General features: G+C 53.9%; 2 protein-coding genes across 8 annotated transcripts; both read right to left on the reverse strand.

Annotated features, from left to right (window-relative positions):
* Positions 1–1,771: 1,771 nt before the first annotated feature.
* On the reverse strand, positions 1,772–8,492 carry ETV2 (ETS variant transcription factor 2). Of its 5 annotated transcripts, none has more exons than XM_072780712.1 (7): positions 8,353–8,492; positions 4,169–4,258; positions 3,962–4,075; positions 3,644–3,703; positions 2,894–3,403; positions 2,271–2,383; positions 1,834–2,052 (listed from the first exon to the last, which is right to left on the reverse strand). In XM_072780712.1, exons 2-7 carry the CDS (start codon positions 4,236–4,238, stop codon positions 1,852–1,854), a joined length of 1,068 nt encoding a protein of 355 aa, XP_072636813.1. In that variant the 5' UTR covers positions 4,239–4,258; positions 8,353–8,492; the 3' UTR covers positions 1,834–1,851. The 5 variants fall into 5 exon arrangements, with proteins under 5 accessions (XP_072636822.1, XP_072636813.1, XP_072636804.1 ...); XM_072780703.1 differs by lacking the exon at positions 8,353–8,492 and adding an exon at positions 4,577–4,971; XM_072780692.1 differs by lacking the exon at positions 8,353–8,492 and adding an exon at positions 4,394–4,970.
* A 109-nt stretch (positions 8,493–8,601) lies between these two features.
* RBM42 (RNA binding motif protein 42) lies at positions 8,602–16,321 on the reverse strand. Of its 3 annotated transcripts, none has more exons than XM_072780667.1 (10): positions 16,086–16,321; positions 15,718–15,862; positions 14,155–14,239; positions 13,972–14,046; positions 12,315–12,380; positions 12,060–12,214; positions 11,302–11,634; positions 10,858–10,975; positions 8,942–9,136; positions 8,602–8,849 (listed from the first exon to the last, which is right to left on the reverse strand). In XM_072780667.1, the coding sequence occupies exons 1-10, from the start codon at positions 16,205–16,207 to the stop codon at positions 8,737–8,739; spliced, it is 1,407 nt and encodes a 468-aa protein (XP_072636768.1). In that variant the 5' UTR covers positions 16,208–16,321; the 3' UTR covers positions 8,602–8,736. The 3 variants fall into 3 exon arrangements, with proteins under 3 accessions (XP_072636768.1, XP_072636759.1, XP_072636778.1); XM_072780658.1 differs by having other exon boundaries at positions 12,060–12,235; XM_072780677.1 differs by lacking the exon at positions 12,315–12,380.
* Positions 16,322–16,405: the final 84 nt, after the last annotated feature.

Consider the following 16,405-nt stretch of genomic DNA (forward strand, 5'->3'; position numbering starts at 1 on the left):
GAGATGCGCGCTTACAGGTTCTCATCACTTTCCTGTTTTCACCAGGGGAAGGAGTTTTGGGTCCTGGGGCTAGGTGTAGAGTGGGCCGGGGGAGAGGGGAAAAGATCCCAGCAGAGGTATCCTTATTCATGCTGGGATTACTTATTGAATGCTTACCCTGTGCCGGGTACTTCTATAAAACCTGGGGAAGCATCACGAAACAAAACACAAGAATCCTTACGCTTTTTATGATTATTACAGGACCAGTTGTTAAGGGTTTGAAATAGATCCAGCCTTTCTCCCAGGGTCATTTGTCACATTATGATTTTTTTTTTTTTTTTTTTTTTTTTTTTTTTTTTGCGGGGATGCAGTTGGGTGCTTTGAGCTTTGGAGAACTCTGAAGGGCCCGGGCCCAGGTCCTGTCCACACTAGGGGCCCACAGTCCCCACCGTGTCCTTCCAGGGGTTTTGGCGGCTCCTGCCACCTAGGCTGGAGGATGCTTTGGGGGTGGAATCTGAACCCCCCTACTCAGGGCTGCAGCGCCGATGTCACGCGATCGACCCCTCCCTCTTCCTCCCTATGGTACCAACCCGCTGCTCTGTGCAACCCTATGGTACCAACTCCACCTCCCTGCTCGCTCTTCTTCTTTCCCCAAGCCTCAGAAAGCGCACATTAACACAGATTTGTGTCCCCGAGGACTCAAACCAAAGTCCCGCACCACAGAGAGGAGAGATTAAGAATAAAAGCTTGGATCCGGCAGAGATTAGTTCATCTCGGAAAGTGACACATTTATGCTTCTAGTTCTGGAGGTATTCCTGACTCTCTCATACCCCACAGTTGATCAAGAAATCCTGTTGGCTCTGCCTTACCAATGTATCCAGAATTTTCTCCGACGTTGGGTTCAAGCTACAGGCATCTCTAGCCTGGGCTATTGCAGTGGCCCTCTCTCTGGCCTCCTGGCTTCCCTACTGCCCTCCACCATTACCCACTCAGCCAGAGGGACCTGTTAACACCTCAGATCACTTTTCTTTGGCCTAGAACCCTCCGCTCGGGTCTTATCTGACTCTTTCACTCAAAAACCAAAGTCCTTACCAACACACTTTGGTCTCTCTTATACCTTTCCTATTCTTTTTACTCCCACTGCTCCAGCCACGCTGGCCTCCTCCTGCTTGAACATGTAGGCTGACTTCCCTCTAAGGGCCTTTGCACTTGCTGTCCCCTTGGCCTACAAAGCTCTTCCTGAAACTGGCTCCCTCCCTCACCTCCTTCGGGTCTTTGCTTCAATGTCACCTTTAGTCCTTCCCAAACCAGGTATTTAAAATGGGCATCTTGTCAGTCAATGGGACGACCACTCTTTTAGGGGTTCAGTGGTTCCCAGAATGGGGTAGGCTCTCCGTGGAGTCTAAATCAGAGTTCTCCACCCTCAGCTTCGAGTGGAGAGATTAGTAGGTGCTTTCGGGGATCAAGCACTAGCACTAAGTCCTTAATGGTCCCAAGCACTGGAAGGACACACATAAACTGGTTTTTTTGGAGTCCTGAGTCATCTCTTCAGGAGAGACACAGTAGGTAAACTTGAAAGTTAGTGATTGGGTCTGATTCCTTTAGGAGTGCCAGCACAGGCAGGCACGCAGTAGGCCCTGTAGGGATTGAGTAGATTCCTTCGAAAATCCCATCACACAGTGAAGCACACAAGTGGATCCCCTAAGGGTCTGAGTGTGTTTTAATCTCGGCCTGAATTAGGTTCACACAGGCGGGGGCTGGGGGTGGGATGATGTGAGTGTGTAGTGCACACTTAGGGTCCCTAGCGTGGGCTTAGTTAGTATCCGTGGGAAGCACGCAGGCAGCATTCACGACTAGTTTGATGGGATATTTTTATTGGGTCGCCCCTCCCGGTCCACGCCCCGCGCAGTCCGGACAGGCCAGGCCGGGCACGCGGCCCCCAAAACGGTACGTGTACTTGCGCCCACCGCTCTTGCGCACGATGTCGCGGCGGTAGTAGTAGCGTAGACCTCGGCTCAGTTTCTCGTAGTTCATGCCGGGCTTCCTCTTGCGCTCGCCCCACAGCCGCGCCACCTAGGACAGAGGTCGGGTTGAGTCCGAGGGGGCAGGAGGGAGCCGGGCGGGGCAACGCGCGCGCGGGGGAGGGGGGGCGGCTCCGGGGCGGCTCCGGACGCGAGTCGGTGCGCGTGACTCCCCGCGGGGCCGCGAGGGTACGAGCTGGGGGCGGGGCCGGCTACGTCCAGCCGGAGGAGGCTGGGGCGGGACGGGGGCGCGCTGGGAAGCTCCCCCACCTCTCTGGGGTCACACAGCTGGAACTCGCGGCTGTTGCCGGTCCAGCGGATGCAGTTGCTACGCTGCCCGTCTCGGAGCAGCTCCAGGAGGAACTGCCACAGCTGAATGGGACCTGCGGAGTGCGGGCAGGTGAACACTCGGGCTTCCCGGCCCCAGGCCGTGTCCCTTCGGTGACCCAGATGGCCGGGCTCCCTCACTATGAAGGTCCAAGGGTCCAGGCCTTCCCAACCCGGGGGCCAGAAGTCCAGATCCCCTCCTCCTTGGGGCCCAGAGAGTCCGGATCCCTCCACATGAGGAACCCAAGAAGCGGCCCCAGGGACCCAGGCAGCCAGGGCCCCATCTCGGAAATGTAGAGGACTTTGGCTGCCGCACCTCGGTGACCCAGGCATCCAGATCCTCCCACCTCTCTTCCTCTCACCTAACCCAGGAACCTGGGTTCGGGTCCCTTGCTCCCTATCCGACTACCAGTGTTTCAGTCCCCTCCTCCCCAGGGACCCACCGTCACCGCCTCCCTCGGGCTGTTAGGTAGCTAAGCTTCGCACCTTCACTGCGGGTCTCCCGGGGTCCGCCCCTCCGCGCCCAGGCCCCGCATCAGTAGAATAGGGTCCCGCGGACCTCTCACCTCGGTGGTTACTTTTGGGGTAACAAGCCAAGGTTACGCGGTCCGACTGCTGGCTGGGTTCGGAGGACGTGGGGAGATCTGAAGTCTGGTACCCCTTTGAAGAGGTGGTGCAGTCCGCCTGCAGCCCCGAGCCCCAGGACGTGGTGCAGTCGGAGCCCGCAGGCCCACCCCACGAAATGGTAGAGTCCGCGCTGGGCCCCCCGGGGAGTTCCTTGCCCCAGTAGGTGGGGCCGTCGAGGCCAACAGAACAGTCCCAGTTGGTGGAGCCGGCCGCCGCCTGGGCGCAGGACCACGGGTGGGTCCCTTCCGCGGAGGTGGCACAGTTCTGGCCCGCAGCCCCCGCAGCCCCCGCAGCCCCCGCAGCCGCAGCGCAGGGGGCGGGACCCAGGCCGGGAGGGGCGGGGCCCAGGGCCTGGGAGACGAGGCTCCAAGGGTCCGAGCCAGTGCACGCCAGGTCTGTCCAGTCTCCCGACCACGACCACGACCACGGAAGAGCCTGAGGGGCGGGCTCTGTGGGAAGGAACAGGTCCCACGTGAGGGGATCCCAGGCATCCCGGTCCCCGGCGCCCTCAGGGGTTCTTCGAGTCTCAGCCTTGGCACCCTGGGCTCCCGGATCTAGGTGGTGTCACCTCGGGGACACAGGCGTTCCCGTCCTAGCCCTGTTCCCCTCGAAGATCAGGGAACTGACACCTCTAGCCACGGTGCACGACCCCAGTCCCCTCCTGCCCCCGCCTCTGCGCACACACTCACCCGCCCCCCACGGAGCTTCTGGGTGCGGTAACGCGGAGCCCCAGTCCGGCGGGGGGAGCCCTGCGAGGGAGAAGAGCGAGCAGAGCTTAGGGAAGGGTGTGAGCAAGGGCTAGAGACGCCCCCTCCACCACTCGGCCAGCAGTCTTTATTGGTCAGGGACTGGGTGGTTAGGCCCAGCCGCTACTCACTGGCACCTAGAACTCAGGACCCTGGCCTCGTCCTCCCAGCCGCAGGATGGGAGCCGGCAGCCCTCTCCCCGTTCAGCCTCGGGAGGCCCGGCGCGCCCCCTTCTCCCTCCGACCCCGAGCGCAGCCTCACCTTCCTCGGCTCCCTGGAGTCCCGGCCCACAGCCACCTTTCCAGCCGGGCTCCGCTGTCAGCGCGTCCCCTGGGAGCACCAGTTCCGGGAAATAGAAGCCGAGTTCGGCTCCGTCTGCAGGCAAGAGGAGGTTAGGGCCGGGTCGGGGTCACAGGGGCCCCCACCTGTGGACCCTCCGCACACACCGGCGCAGCCCCAGCAGCCTACCCAGCCCTGACAGCCTGTTCCCTGGGGGCACTTCCTGCGGAGACGCTTCATCCCAGTTCCACAAGTCCATGGATGCTCCCTGGGAATGTTCTGGGAGGCAGAAGAAAGAGGGCAAGGGGTGAGCTGGTGACACTTAGGGACCCTGGAGTCTGGGCTCCGGCCCTTGCTTCCCTCAGGCCCAGGAGTCCAGGCCCCCAGATATCCAGTCCCCGGTTCATGGCTCACCTCTGGCGGGTTTCTCTGTCCCCCGGCCAGGGGTCTCAGCCCCATTTCATACCCTGTACCCCCTCCCTTGGGGGCCTGGGCAGGGGAGAATTTTCCGAGACGTCAGAGCCGGGGGTCGCAGCTGGGTCGAGTTGCAGGGCCTGGGGCGGGGCCAAGGGCCCACTCCCCGCAACACACACACACCTCAGGGGTGGCCGCCTGCCTCCCGATAGTTACAGCTGTCCTGCTGCTGGGGTGGCTTGGACTTGGACAGGAGCTTGGGGAATAGCGGGCTGTGAGAGACCCGGGGTGCGGAGGCGTGTTTACGGGGTGATGGGGGTGGGGCAGGGGGTTTGGTGGACAGGCTTTCCGTCTTGGGGATTTGATCCTGCGACATGGGGGGTAGGGGGGAGGGTCTGGGGTCAGCTGGGCTGCGCCAGGCTTATCTGCAACAGGAAGGGGGATTTCCGGCCAGACCCCAGGTCGGCCAACGTCACAATCTGCAGAGGGACAGAGGGGCGGGGTGGGGGACGCCGACCCAGGATCCCCAACCAGGCCGAGTTCTCCCCTTCGAGGGCTTTGCGGAAGTTCTGGGGCTGCTCTTGAGGAGTGTCAATCATGATAACATCAACAATGTAAACAATAACCACAGTAACTCCCATAGCTGACGTTTATTGAGGGCTCATTGTGTGCCATGGGCCTTCATTTAATTCTTTTATGAAGTAGGTACTAGTCTTCATTTTATGAAAGGCGAAATGGAAGCGGACTTCCTTCCACTTCCCTTCATCTCCAGAATCCTTGTCCTTCCATACTATAATAGTTTGAGACAAATGGGGGAAATTGGAGTATGAACTGAACGATATACAGAATTATTCATTTTCTTAGATGTGATTATGATATTATGGTATGAAAGATATCTCTACAACGAAATGAATTTAGGGGTATTTAGGGGTAAAGTGTTATTTCAAATGATTCAGCACCCCCCCCACATGTCCACATGTGACATATACATACATACATACATACATACATACAATAATTGGGACATAATTATACTAAACAATTATTTGCTGTTTATTAGAACTTGAAATTTAACTGGGTGTCCTGTGATGTAGGAAAGATGTTAGGGTTTGAAGCTGATGGCCAAGTAAGAATTCTTGAGATGTCTTTGGTGCAAAAAGGTGGTTTTATTAAAGCACAGGGACAGGACCTGTGGGCAGAAAGAGCTGCTCCGGGGTCATTATATACTTTCAAGTTGGGGGGTGGTTAGGGATAGTGTGTAAGTCTCTAAGGAGTTTTGGAAGCAAGGTTTCCAGGACCTTGAGGGGGCTGGCTATTGTTGGAAAGAGGTCATTTATTACTGTCTAATGAAACCTGAGTCACGAGACCCTCCAGATGTATATGCTGGGGGAATGATTGCCAACATATATCTTGCACAGTAGAGATAAAGGAAGTTTCCAAAGGAATTTTTATATGTTAAAGTAGACTTACTGGGTCCTAGGAGTTGAGCTAAGATTTCCTTTTACCCTCAGAAAAGGAGGAATGTCAAGGGAGTTGAGTCCCTAGTGGAATGTCATTCTGCCTGTTTCAAGGACTTGTCGGTGGGCTGTAGGTAGTAAGGAAATTTAGTAATTTTTCTTTTGCCTTTGTTTTCCACATTATTCTGTATTTTTAAAAGATTATTAATTTATTTTTTAAAAAGATTTTATTTATTTATTCATGAGAGACACACAGAGAGAGAAGCAGAGACATAGGCAGAGGGAGAAGCAGGCTCCCGGGAGCTGGATGTGGCACTCGATCCCAGGACCCCGGGATCACGACCTGAGCCAAAGGCAGATGCTCAACCACTGAGCCACCCAAGCACCCTATTTATTTATTTTAGAGAGAGAGCACACATACACTCACACAAATGGGGGGAGAGGCAAAGGAAGAGGAAGAGAGAAGCAAAATCCCTGCTGAGGGCAGAGACCAACTGGGGGCTCTATCTCACGACCCTGAGATAATGACCTGAGCCAAAATCAAGAGTGGAATGCTTAACCAACTGAGCCACCCAGGTGGACCTGTCCCCTGTTTTTATTTCCTAAATCTGGTACTAAACCCTGGTAGCTTGGCTTCAGAGCCTATGGTTATACCTACCTATCCTGCTTTATGTATTACGTATTTACCATTAAAAAGAACCTTTTTGATGTGGGCATTTCCAATATTCACCCTGCTTGATCATTAACCACTTGCTGTTCTGGGGGTGGGAGGGTGGGGGTGTGGGCACTGCTCTTCTGTTCCTGTTACATAAGGGAAACTGGGCCTTAAGAGGGAGAACCAGTTACCAGGTCACAGAGTGGGTGGGTGGATGGGATTGGCCCCAGCATTGGGTGAGCAAAAGAGCCCCCATGCATCACTGCTCTACCATCTAACGCAGGGCCCTGAAGCATATCCTAAACGTGCTGTTCCCGCCGGGCCCCAGGCCTCCTCTCTCTGAGGCTGGCCTTCCTCCTGTCTGTGTGTCAGTCTGTCCATGGCTCTCTGCCCTAGTTGGTGTCCCCAGCTCTGGGTCTCTGTTGCACCAGGCCTGACTCCAGTGAGTCCTGGTCACCCAGTCGCTCCTGCTAAGTCCCAGCTCCTCCCCATCTCTCTCCCTACCTCCTTACCTCTCTCCAGTTTTCTCCCCATCTCCCTTCCCATTGTACTGCCTTCACCTGTAGTTCTCACCTCTTCCATCTGTCTCCCTCCCCATCTCTCCATCTCTGCTTGCTACATCCCTCCAGCTGTCCATCTGGCTCTCAACTCCACCATTGAGTTTTCCTCAGGACTTAAATGTACACATTTAAAAGCTTCCTTTCTGGACTCATTCCCTCTACCCATCTCTTCCCTTGTTTCAGTGACTGAAGTGAGAAGGGGGTCAGGAGCAGGAAGGGTTAGTGATGTGGGGGTAGGGATTGAGGGTCCTGGTGCTGGCTTGTCTAACCCAGGTGGCAGGGGGCTGAAGGACACTTCCTGTGAGGGAGGGAGGCCCTCGCCCTTCTAACCAGACTGGAAAATGTGACGTCAGAGGGGGAGCTGTAAGGAGGGGAAGGCGGGAATGGGAGAAATTTGACACCCCTCCTGGGCGACCAGATTCCCAGAGGGGTCTTGGCATTGTTTGCTTCCTCCCTCCCATGGCCGCACTCAGCCCAGGGGTCTGCTAGCTCTGCCCCTGGGAGACCCTCACCCCCTCCCCATGCTTGAACCATGCAGTCTTCCTCCTCTGCCTGGTCCCTGCCCCAGCCTCCTTCAGACCTCCGGACCACAGCATGGCCATGTCAGGGCTCTTCCTAATGTGCAAATCTGATGCCAGTCCCCTGCTTGAACTTGCTTCCAGCTTCTCAGGGCTTGCTGCTGCCTCAGGTAAAGTCTAAGCTCTTAGTCTAGTGTTCAAGATCCTGCTTGGACATTTCCTCAGCCAGGCAGGGTCAAGCTTGGGGCTGGGAAGAGAGAGGCAGGAGAGAGCCACAGATGCAGAGAGAGAGAATAGACTCAGAGATACACTTGGAGACAAGAAATAAGAGCCCTCACAGAGATACTCGCAGGGAAACAGACACGGAGAGACACTTGGGGGCCCACAGAGACCTATGGCCAGAGAGTTGGCTGGGGTTTGGCAGAGAAGAGACTGGAGCATAGTCTCAGGGATGCAGAGGGTGAGAACTGCAGACACTAGAGACTGACAGGAAGAGCATGGGACAGACTCAGAAGTGGCCAGTTCCCTCAGGAAGCCCTCCCTGACTCCCAGGTCAGCACCCTGGGCTCGGCCATCCCGACCCTGAGCACTCCGTGTGGCAAGGGGCCTCTGTTCTGCCACTGGGCCATGAGCTCTGAGGGAACAGAGGTCAAGACTGTTGCGGTCACCACGTCCCCAGCACGAGCTAGGCCTTTGGGGCATTTGCTGAGAGGATGAAAGCCTGGAAGGCTGTAATCTCCAGAAGGGCAGGGCCCAGAAGGCCCCTTACCTTGGTGCTGAGAACACAGGCTGCGGTCCTAAGACAACTGGACTGTCAGCTTGGTTTTGGCCTTGCTCTAAGCCTCGGCTTCCTCCTCTGTGGAAGAAGCTTCTGGAAGATGTCACAGGCACACAGCAGGGATGGGAAATGCCCGTCTGCATGTTGGTCTAGGTACACTTTTAAACCTTCCCACTATTCACTATTCCCAAGTTGGGGGATGCCAAGCCCTGCTCCCCAAAGAGTGCTTCCAAGCCCAGCCAGGGACAGAAATAACGTAAATTTATTGAAACTGGTTTTGGGGAGGTGGTGAGTGGATTTTTGAGGATCTTCCAAAGAGAACGGGGAGAAGAGCCAGCGCCCGGCCAGGAGGGAGCGGGTGCCCGGCCACAGACCCTATCTCAGGCCCAGTTTCTTCTTCTCCTTCTGCTTCTTGCGTACCACGTCCAGGTTCCGGTCCTTCCACATACTCTTGCGCAGCTTGATGGGGCGCGAGCCCACATACTTCCCTGTGGGAAGGGAGGGCTCAGGGTCAGGCTTGGGGTCAGGCTCAGGCCAGATGCCAGTCACACCCACGGCCCCTAAGAGAGGTCTCACCCACCATTCATCTCACGCATGGCGCGCACGTAGTCGCTGGGATCCTTAAAGCTGACAAAGCCATAGCCCTTGGTCTTGCCCGTGCGCTTGTCTCGGATCACCTTAGCCTTAAGGAAGGATGGGAAGCGGCTGAAGGCTCGTGCCAAGATGTCATCATTCACTTCATTGCCCAAGTCCCCACAGAAGATCCGGAAGTCATCTGGTTTGGGGGAGAGGAGGTCAGAAGATGCAGATGCCTGGCTCTGTGTCTGCCTTATTTAAATGAACCCCCTTCTCTGGAAGCATCCCCCAAGCCCTCCTCCCTCTGTAGCCCCAGCAGCCTCTGCCTGGGCCCTCTCAGTAATCATAGCCAACATCTGTTTGGCATTTACCCTGCTAGACTCTTTTGCTAAGTACTGGCGAAGTTTTAACACATCTGGCACTCCCAACAACCTTTTTACACCGAGGCTCAGAGAAGTCACGTTACTTTCCCACAGTTACTCAACCAGGTAGTGGCAGAGCTAGGATAGGAAGTCAGGCACCTGGCTCCGGAGTCCTCACTTTTAACTACCTGTACTGCCTCTCCCCACCCCAGGGCCATTTCATACCCATTCTCATGGTGAAGGCTCTAACTCTGTCTTAGCCCTGGCTGTTCCTCTGAGCCCCCAGCATCCCTTGGCTTCCTGGACTTCTCCCCCAGGATATCCCCTAGGTGCTGACACCCATTTACTTTCTCTGCAAAACCCACTCTGATTCTCCTTTGAGTCTGAAACATAAACACACTGATCCTCCTCCAAGGCTGACCTCAGCTGCCATTCCTGAGCATATCCCCTGAGCTGGGCCTGAGCCAGACCAAACATACTCAAGCCCAAAGCATCCCTTCCCTAACAAGGCACATACTATTATTATCCCCTTCTTGGAGTGAGAAAGGGAAGCTAGAAAGGCTAAGTGGCTTGCCCAAGATCACAGAATTAGGGTCTACAGCCTGCACTGACCACATCTAGGCTGACACTGCCATGCCCTGGCCTGGGGCAAGTAGACAATTCCCAAAAGAGGCAGAAGGCAAGGACTCAGATGGGAGGCAGCTCCGTTTCTTCAGCTAGCACTGTGGCTGCTCCACAGTTTCTATGGTGATTAAGGACACTCTGAGAACAAGTTAGCTTGCCCTATGGGGAAATCATCTAATAAACTCAGAGGTAGGGCCCTTTTAGAAAACAACTGGGCTGGATGGACATTTCAAAAAACTGTTACACACTAGACAAAGTGGTAGGAGGGAGACCGTTCTCACTAAGAGATATCTAAAGCAGAAAACTGTACACATCCTGATTCATAAGAAAAGATCGTTATAACAGATGATTCAGGGACAACTGGGGAAATTTAAACACAAAGGGAATATGAGATACCATAGATTTCTCATTCATTTTCCTAGAATGTTGATGGTATTACGATATAAAAAGAGAATCACTTTTCTTAGGAGATGAGTGCTGAGGTATTTAGGAGTGAAGTAATAACTTCATTTATAACTTGCTCCAAATGATTGAGCAAAATCCAAAAAAACATACACACACACAAGTGAATACAGCAAAGTGTCAATTGCTGAATCTAGGTGGTTGATTACATGACTATTCACTGTGCAATTCAGTGTTTAAAACTTTTCATAAGAAGTTAGGAAGAAAAAAATATGTTCTTTTACTTCGAGCAAGCCAGGCCTCTCATGAATAAAACAGAGCTCAAAAGGTCCTAGTTGCCAACAGCCTCAGTGGTTAGGTGAGGGCCTGCCCCACAGCCACAGTCTAGCCCTCTAGGAGGTAGGCAAACAGAATGGCCTGCCCTACAGAGAGGTAGCAGTTGTGGAGTGACCTGGTCCCCGTGTCTGCCCCAAGGAGACCTTGGTGTGTCCTTGACCGACCAATGCCTGGCCCTGTACTTGGGCCCTCTTACCTGCATCCCACTCTAGCAGACTGGGGTCCTCCCAGCTGCTCCCAGCTGCTGTGCGAATGCAGCGTTTCAATTTCTCTGGCTTTCCTTTCTTCTTGTCCTCACCCAAGGGCTCTGGGACCTGCAGAGGAAGGGGATGGGGTGCAAAAGGGCTTGGGGTTGGGAGTCTTCGGACACACATATCCCCTGCAGGCTCCCCCACCTGCCTTCATCCCTCACCTTCCTGCTTCCATAATTAAAGAACTGGATATACTTCTGAATGTGAGATACCCATGTCTGCCTCCTTCTTTTCCATGTCTTCCATCCCCTCTCGTTTCCTGGGTTCCTCCTGCCTTCATCAGTAGAGGACTACATGTTTTTCTGGGTGTGGAAGGTCATGGGTTCCTGTCTGCCCTCCCTGCCCTTTCTACCCGCCTCACACCCCCGACTGCCATGCTCCCTGCTTACCTCAAGAGCCATGAGGCCAGGGGGTGGCTCAGGCCGTGGGGGCCGGGGTCGTGGACGCAGGGACAGGAGCTCAGGAATACGCAGTGGGGGCAGTAGGCCTCGTACAACTTCCAGCGGTAGAGGCAGGGGCTCAGGCTCAGGCAAAGGCATGGCCAGGGCCAACGGCAGGCTGGGACCAATGACGGCAGGGCCGGTGGGGGCACCTCCTGCCCCAACAGCCACTGCTGCGCTAGCCTCTTCCAGCCCGGCTGCTGCAGCCACCACTGCCTCTTCCTTCTCTTTCAGGCCCAACCCCAGGCCCAGCCCCAGCTCTCGAGGTGTTGCTGGCTCTTCCTGTGGGCAAGGGGAGACAATGAAGAGTGTCCTTTCACAGACTCAGACCTTACTCCCATCCCGTACAACAAAGCAAGGGCCTGAGACCAGAGAGCAGACAAGAGACGCCTAAACAGAGAAAGAAGTCTCTAGTCAGAGACAGACACAAGGACAAAGACACCAGGACAGAAAACTGAGAAGGACGACCAAAAGGAAAATAGAGATATAGGGACAGAAACAATCCCCAGCATGTGTCTCTCTCTCTCTCTCTACTTTCCTCACAAAAAGAAGGAAAAACAGATTCAGCCACAGAAAGAAATAGTGAGAGACTAAGACACACTCAGAAAGAGAGTGAGAAGGCAGACTTAGACATGGCCCATCAAGCCAGGACTGAGCATCTCCCCACCCTTCACACCTCTAACTATTAGCTCCCTGTCCACACTTACCAGGGGAGGTCTCAGAGCAGCCATGGAGCCCAGGGGGGGCCCTGGGGCCCGAGCCATTGGTGGCAGCATCATAGGTGGTCCAGGGGGGCCAGGAAGAGGGGGGCCCACGAGGGCCTGGTGAGGGGGCCGCAGGGCCATAGGGCGAGGACCACCTGCTGCAGAAGAAAGAGCAGAATCTGTCAGGGTGTTAGTGGGGGAGTCGGAGGGCTTAGGGGGAAAGTTATGTGGCAGGGATGATGACCCTGGCCCCCTCACCTGCTCTCTGTAGCACGTGGGGGACGAAGGCCGGACGCAGGATAGGGGCCCTCTGGGGGGCTACAGCTGTGGGAGAGAGAGATGGGGGGTGTGTGTCATGGGGGACCGGGGCACTTGAGGTGAGGTGTGTGTGTGTGGGTACTCTCAGCATCCAAGAAATCCTGGAGAAGATTCTGGGGAACCTTCTGGGGGAGATGCAGGAGTCTTTCCATTCGTTCATTCAGCAAAAATTTACCACTGAGCATCTCCTCTGGGCCTATTCCTGTCCTAGACAATACTAGGGGCACACCAAAAGACCAAAGGCTCTCAGGGAGCTCCTGGTCCAGAGTTGGAGGGAACAGACCCATCACCAGAGAGTGACAGACCACAGTGATCAGGGCCAAGATGAGGTAAAGCCCAGGCAGGGTGACTGAACTAGGAGGGTTAGGCCTAGGGAGTGGTAAGAACCCAGGGGAGCCCTCTAACCTAGCCAGGGTGATTAGAGGCTTCCTGAAGAAAGAGACCTATGAACTGAGACCCAAAGGATAATAAAGACCCATTGCCTTTAGTCAGGCAAAGGGTGATTGTAAAGACTACTGGCAAGGAGAACATTTATAAACAAAAATGTTTTCACTTTTCAGTTGAGTATAATTGTAATAGCAGAAGTTGAAATCTGGAGAGCATCATTAAGAGAATGGTCAAGAGCTCAGCAGGCATCCAAGCATAGCCTTGTTGACTGGCTATGGATGTCCTCCTGAGGGCACTAGGGAGTCACAGCAGGGTTGGAAGCTGGGCAGGGTGACTAGGTCAGATGTGCATTTTGATCAAACCCATAGTAAAGAATAAGAGATGTTGAGATTTCTTAGATATCAGATAAAAAAGTATAACAGGACTTAAGTAACACAATTAACAAGTTTAATTTAAGAGAGATTGTACCTAAACTTTACAGAACACGTATTCTTTTCACACATACAAGGAAGCAGTGTCACAAAAATTGACTGTGTGTATGAAGGTCATCTTGACGATAAAAGTAAGAATGACCTGTGGAGAGGACAGATTTTAGTTGATTTTGGTTAACTTGAATCTGCTTTAGTTAATAGGCTTTGAAAGATTTTAGTTGGGTGACAGTGAGCAGAGGAGAGAAGAGAGATCAATAAGAATATTATGGGCATATTCCAGCAATGCTTAGGGTTCCTGGGAAGTCTATGGGGGTCTCTCTGTTAGGGACCAGGCAATGTGGGGTCTTGACTGCCAGGTGATGAGCTTAGTGCTTATTTGATAGTTTATTTATCCCATCAACAGACAGCACGTAACGCTTACAATGTGGCAGGCACCAAGACTTTTGTCCCTCATGGAGCTTGTATTTTAAAGGAAACAAAAGATAATAGCCATAACAAAGAAATCCTACAACTTGTTATAAGGTATTAAGTGCTATGGAGAAACAGCAAAGAGTAGGGATTAGGAGTAACAGTAAAGGGATAGGTTTGCAATGATCAAGTGAAGCCCTACTGGGGCCAAACTGACAAGCATATGATCAGGTTTGTGCTTTAGGAAGATGGCAATGTCAGAGCCGAGATGAAACGAGGAGGGTGAGTTAGTGCAATGATGTCGGCAAGATGCTGCGGTAGTCAAAACAAGAGTGCTTGGTTAAATGTGGGGTTCTTGGCCCCAGACCTACCTGCTCGACGCAGGAACATAGCTTCTCGAGCCTCTGGACTGTCCAGGTGACTCCGATCACCAGGGCCAAAGCCAACTGTTGGAAGAGGAAGAGACAAGGCTGGTGGGAGGAGAGTCCCAGGCATCCCTTTTGATCACCCTGCCTGACCCCCTGGCTCCTTCTCCTCCACTGCTCCTTACTTACCTGGACCCACAAAAGGAGGGCCACCCACCATCGGAGGAACCACTGTGGCTGCAGCAGCTGCTCGGGCCTCCAGAGTCTGTTGGACCTGTTGGGGAGGAAATTAGGGTGAGTGGCCTGACTTAGTGCCCCCAAGCTGCCCTGGCTGGCTTACTCTGAGAGGCCAAGGGTTTCATTCCTTGCATTTTGTGTATGGCTGGCTATCCATCAACTTTAAGTCTAGGTTAAAATATCACTTTTCGGGATGCCTGGGTGGCTCAGCGGTTGAGCGTCTGCCTTCGGCTCAGGGTGCGATCCCACGGTCCCGAGATCGAGTCCCGCATGGGGTGCCCCGCATGGAGCCTGCTTCTCCCTCTGCCTGTGTCTCTGCCTGTCTCTCTCTCTGTGTCTCTCATGAATGAATAAATAAAATATTTTAAAATAAATAAATAAATAAAATATCACTTTTCAGGGAGACTTTTGAGATCACACTAGTGAAAGCTGTCCTTAGCCCCTCCCAGTAGCAACTTCTCTTGTCATCCTGTTTCATCTCCTTCAATGCATTTAGCACTATCTGGAGTTATGTCCAGCCTGTCCTTCGCATCTCCCATGCCATCACCCTGGTCCAAGCCATCGTTATCTCTGGTCTAGATGATTATTGTAGCCTCTTCTTCAGTCTCCGTGACTCTGCTCTGGCCCCCCTATGGTCTACTCTCCAAACAAGCTATAGTTAGTTAATATCTAAGTTGGACCATATCACCCCTCTGCTCAAAATCCTTCAACAACATCCCATCTCAGAGCAAAGACCAAGGTCTTTATGGTGGCCCACAAGGCACTACCATGTCTGGTCTCTATCACCTCTCTGTCCTCATCGTCTCTCACTCTTCCCCTTGTTCACTCTACTCTAGCCACACTGTTCTCTCTGTTCCTTGAACATGTCAGGTATGCACCTGTCAGGTATGCGTCTTGCATTGGCAGTTGTCTCTGCTGGGAATGCTCTTTCCCTAGATATCCCCATGGATATCTTTCCGTAACTGTCACCTCCTCCGAAAGGCCTTCTCTGACCATGCTGATAAACCTCTGCCTTTTTTACTCTACCCTGACTGACCTGTCTGTCCTTCCTCAGTAAAATGTAAACCACAAAAAGATAGTGATTGTTTTTCTCTGTACTGTTCTCTGCTATGTGCCCGGTGCATAGAAGGCACCCAATAATTATTTACTGACAGAAGGAACAAGTTTCTTTTGTTTTCTTTCAGTAGTTTCTCTCTCCACGTCATATACAACTTTCTATTGAGCAGGTGAATGTGACTAACGAGACCGAGGAACTATTTAACTGAAATGTAAATTTTAATACGTACAGAATACTTTTATCATTACAGAAAGTTCCGCAGGACGACATGCTCTAGAATAATATGCTCCCAAAGGGCAGAGATATTGTTTGCTTAGTTGTTACTGTGTTCTCAGTGCCTGGCACATGAAACATCTGTCACGCTAATCAGTAAGTCCACATGCCAGTAGCTGTCTGTATACAAACACCGTGTTCCAAGCGCTGTGCTCTCGGATTTCCATGCCTCAGCTCAGCCATACCTGCTGGTAAGTGTTGGTTGCGATAATTGGGCGGATCACAGGAGCTGCCGGGACCTGCATCGCTTCCACCGTGGGGACCGTGGGCACCGCAGGCACAGCAGTAGGGATGCCGGTTACCGGAGCCCCCAGAACTTCCTGCTCAAACCTGCGGGGGCAAGACCGACACCACAGCTCAGGACCTCGCATTAATTCTGAAACGCGACGGCGCCTTCGCCCCTGCCAACCTCCGCTTCCTCCCGCCCCCACAATCCCGAAAGTCCCATTTCCCCACGACAGAGCCATGTCGGGCTGATTCCGGCCTGGAAGCTCCAGGGCTCGGTGGCTCTGGCTCTGGGACGGCTTTTATCGCGCCCTGTCGCGGGCCTTACAGGGCCATCTCCGCCTCCATCTCCTTCAGGCGTTCCTCCCCGCTCTTGCCCGGCATGCCGGCGCCCGGGACCACAGGTCCTCCTGCACCCGGGAGTCCCGGGGCTGGCCCCGCCCCGGCCATCGCTGCAGCCGTCGCTGTCGCCGCTACTGCCGCCTCAGCTCAGCTGCCTCCGCCAGTTCCGCTGTCTACTCTCTGGTCTTGTCGGGGTGGGCGCCCGCGATTGACGTTCGGCGAAAGCGACGGCGCTGGTGCATGACATCATGCGGAGCGAGGCCAATGAGAATAGGGCCGCACCTGGAGGGCCCGCCCCGGGAGGAA

This window comes from Canis lupus, chromosome 1 (genome assembly GCF_048164855.1).
Source record: "Canis lupus baileyi chromosome 1, mCanLup2.hap1, whole genome shotgun sequence".
In the NCBI taxonomy this organism is placed as follows: domain Eukaryota; kingdom Metazoa; phylum Chordata; class Mammalia; order Carnivora; family Canidae; genus Canis; species Canis lupus.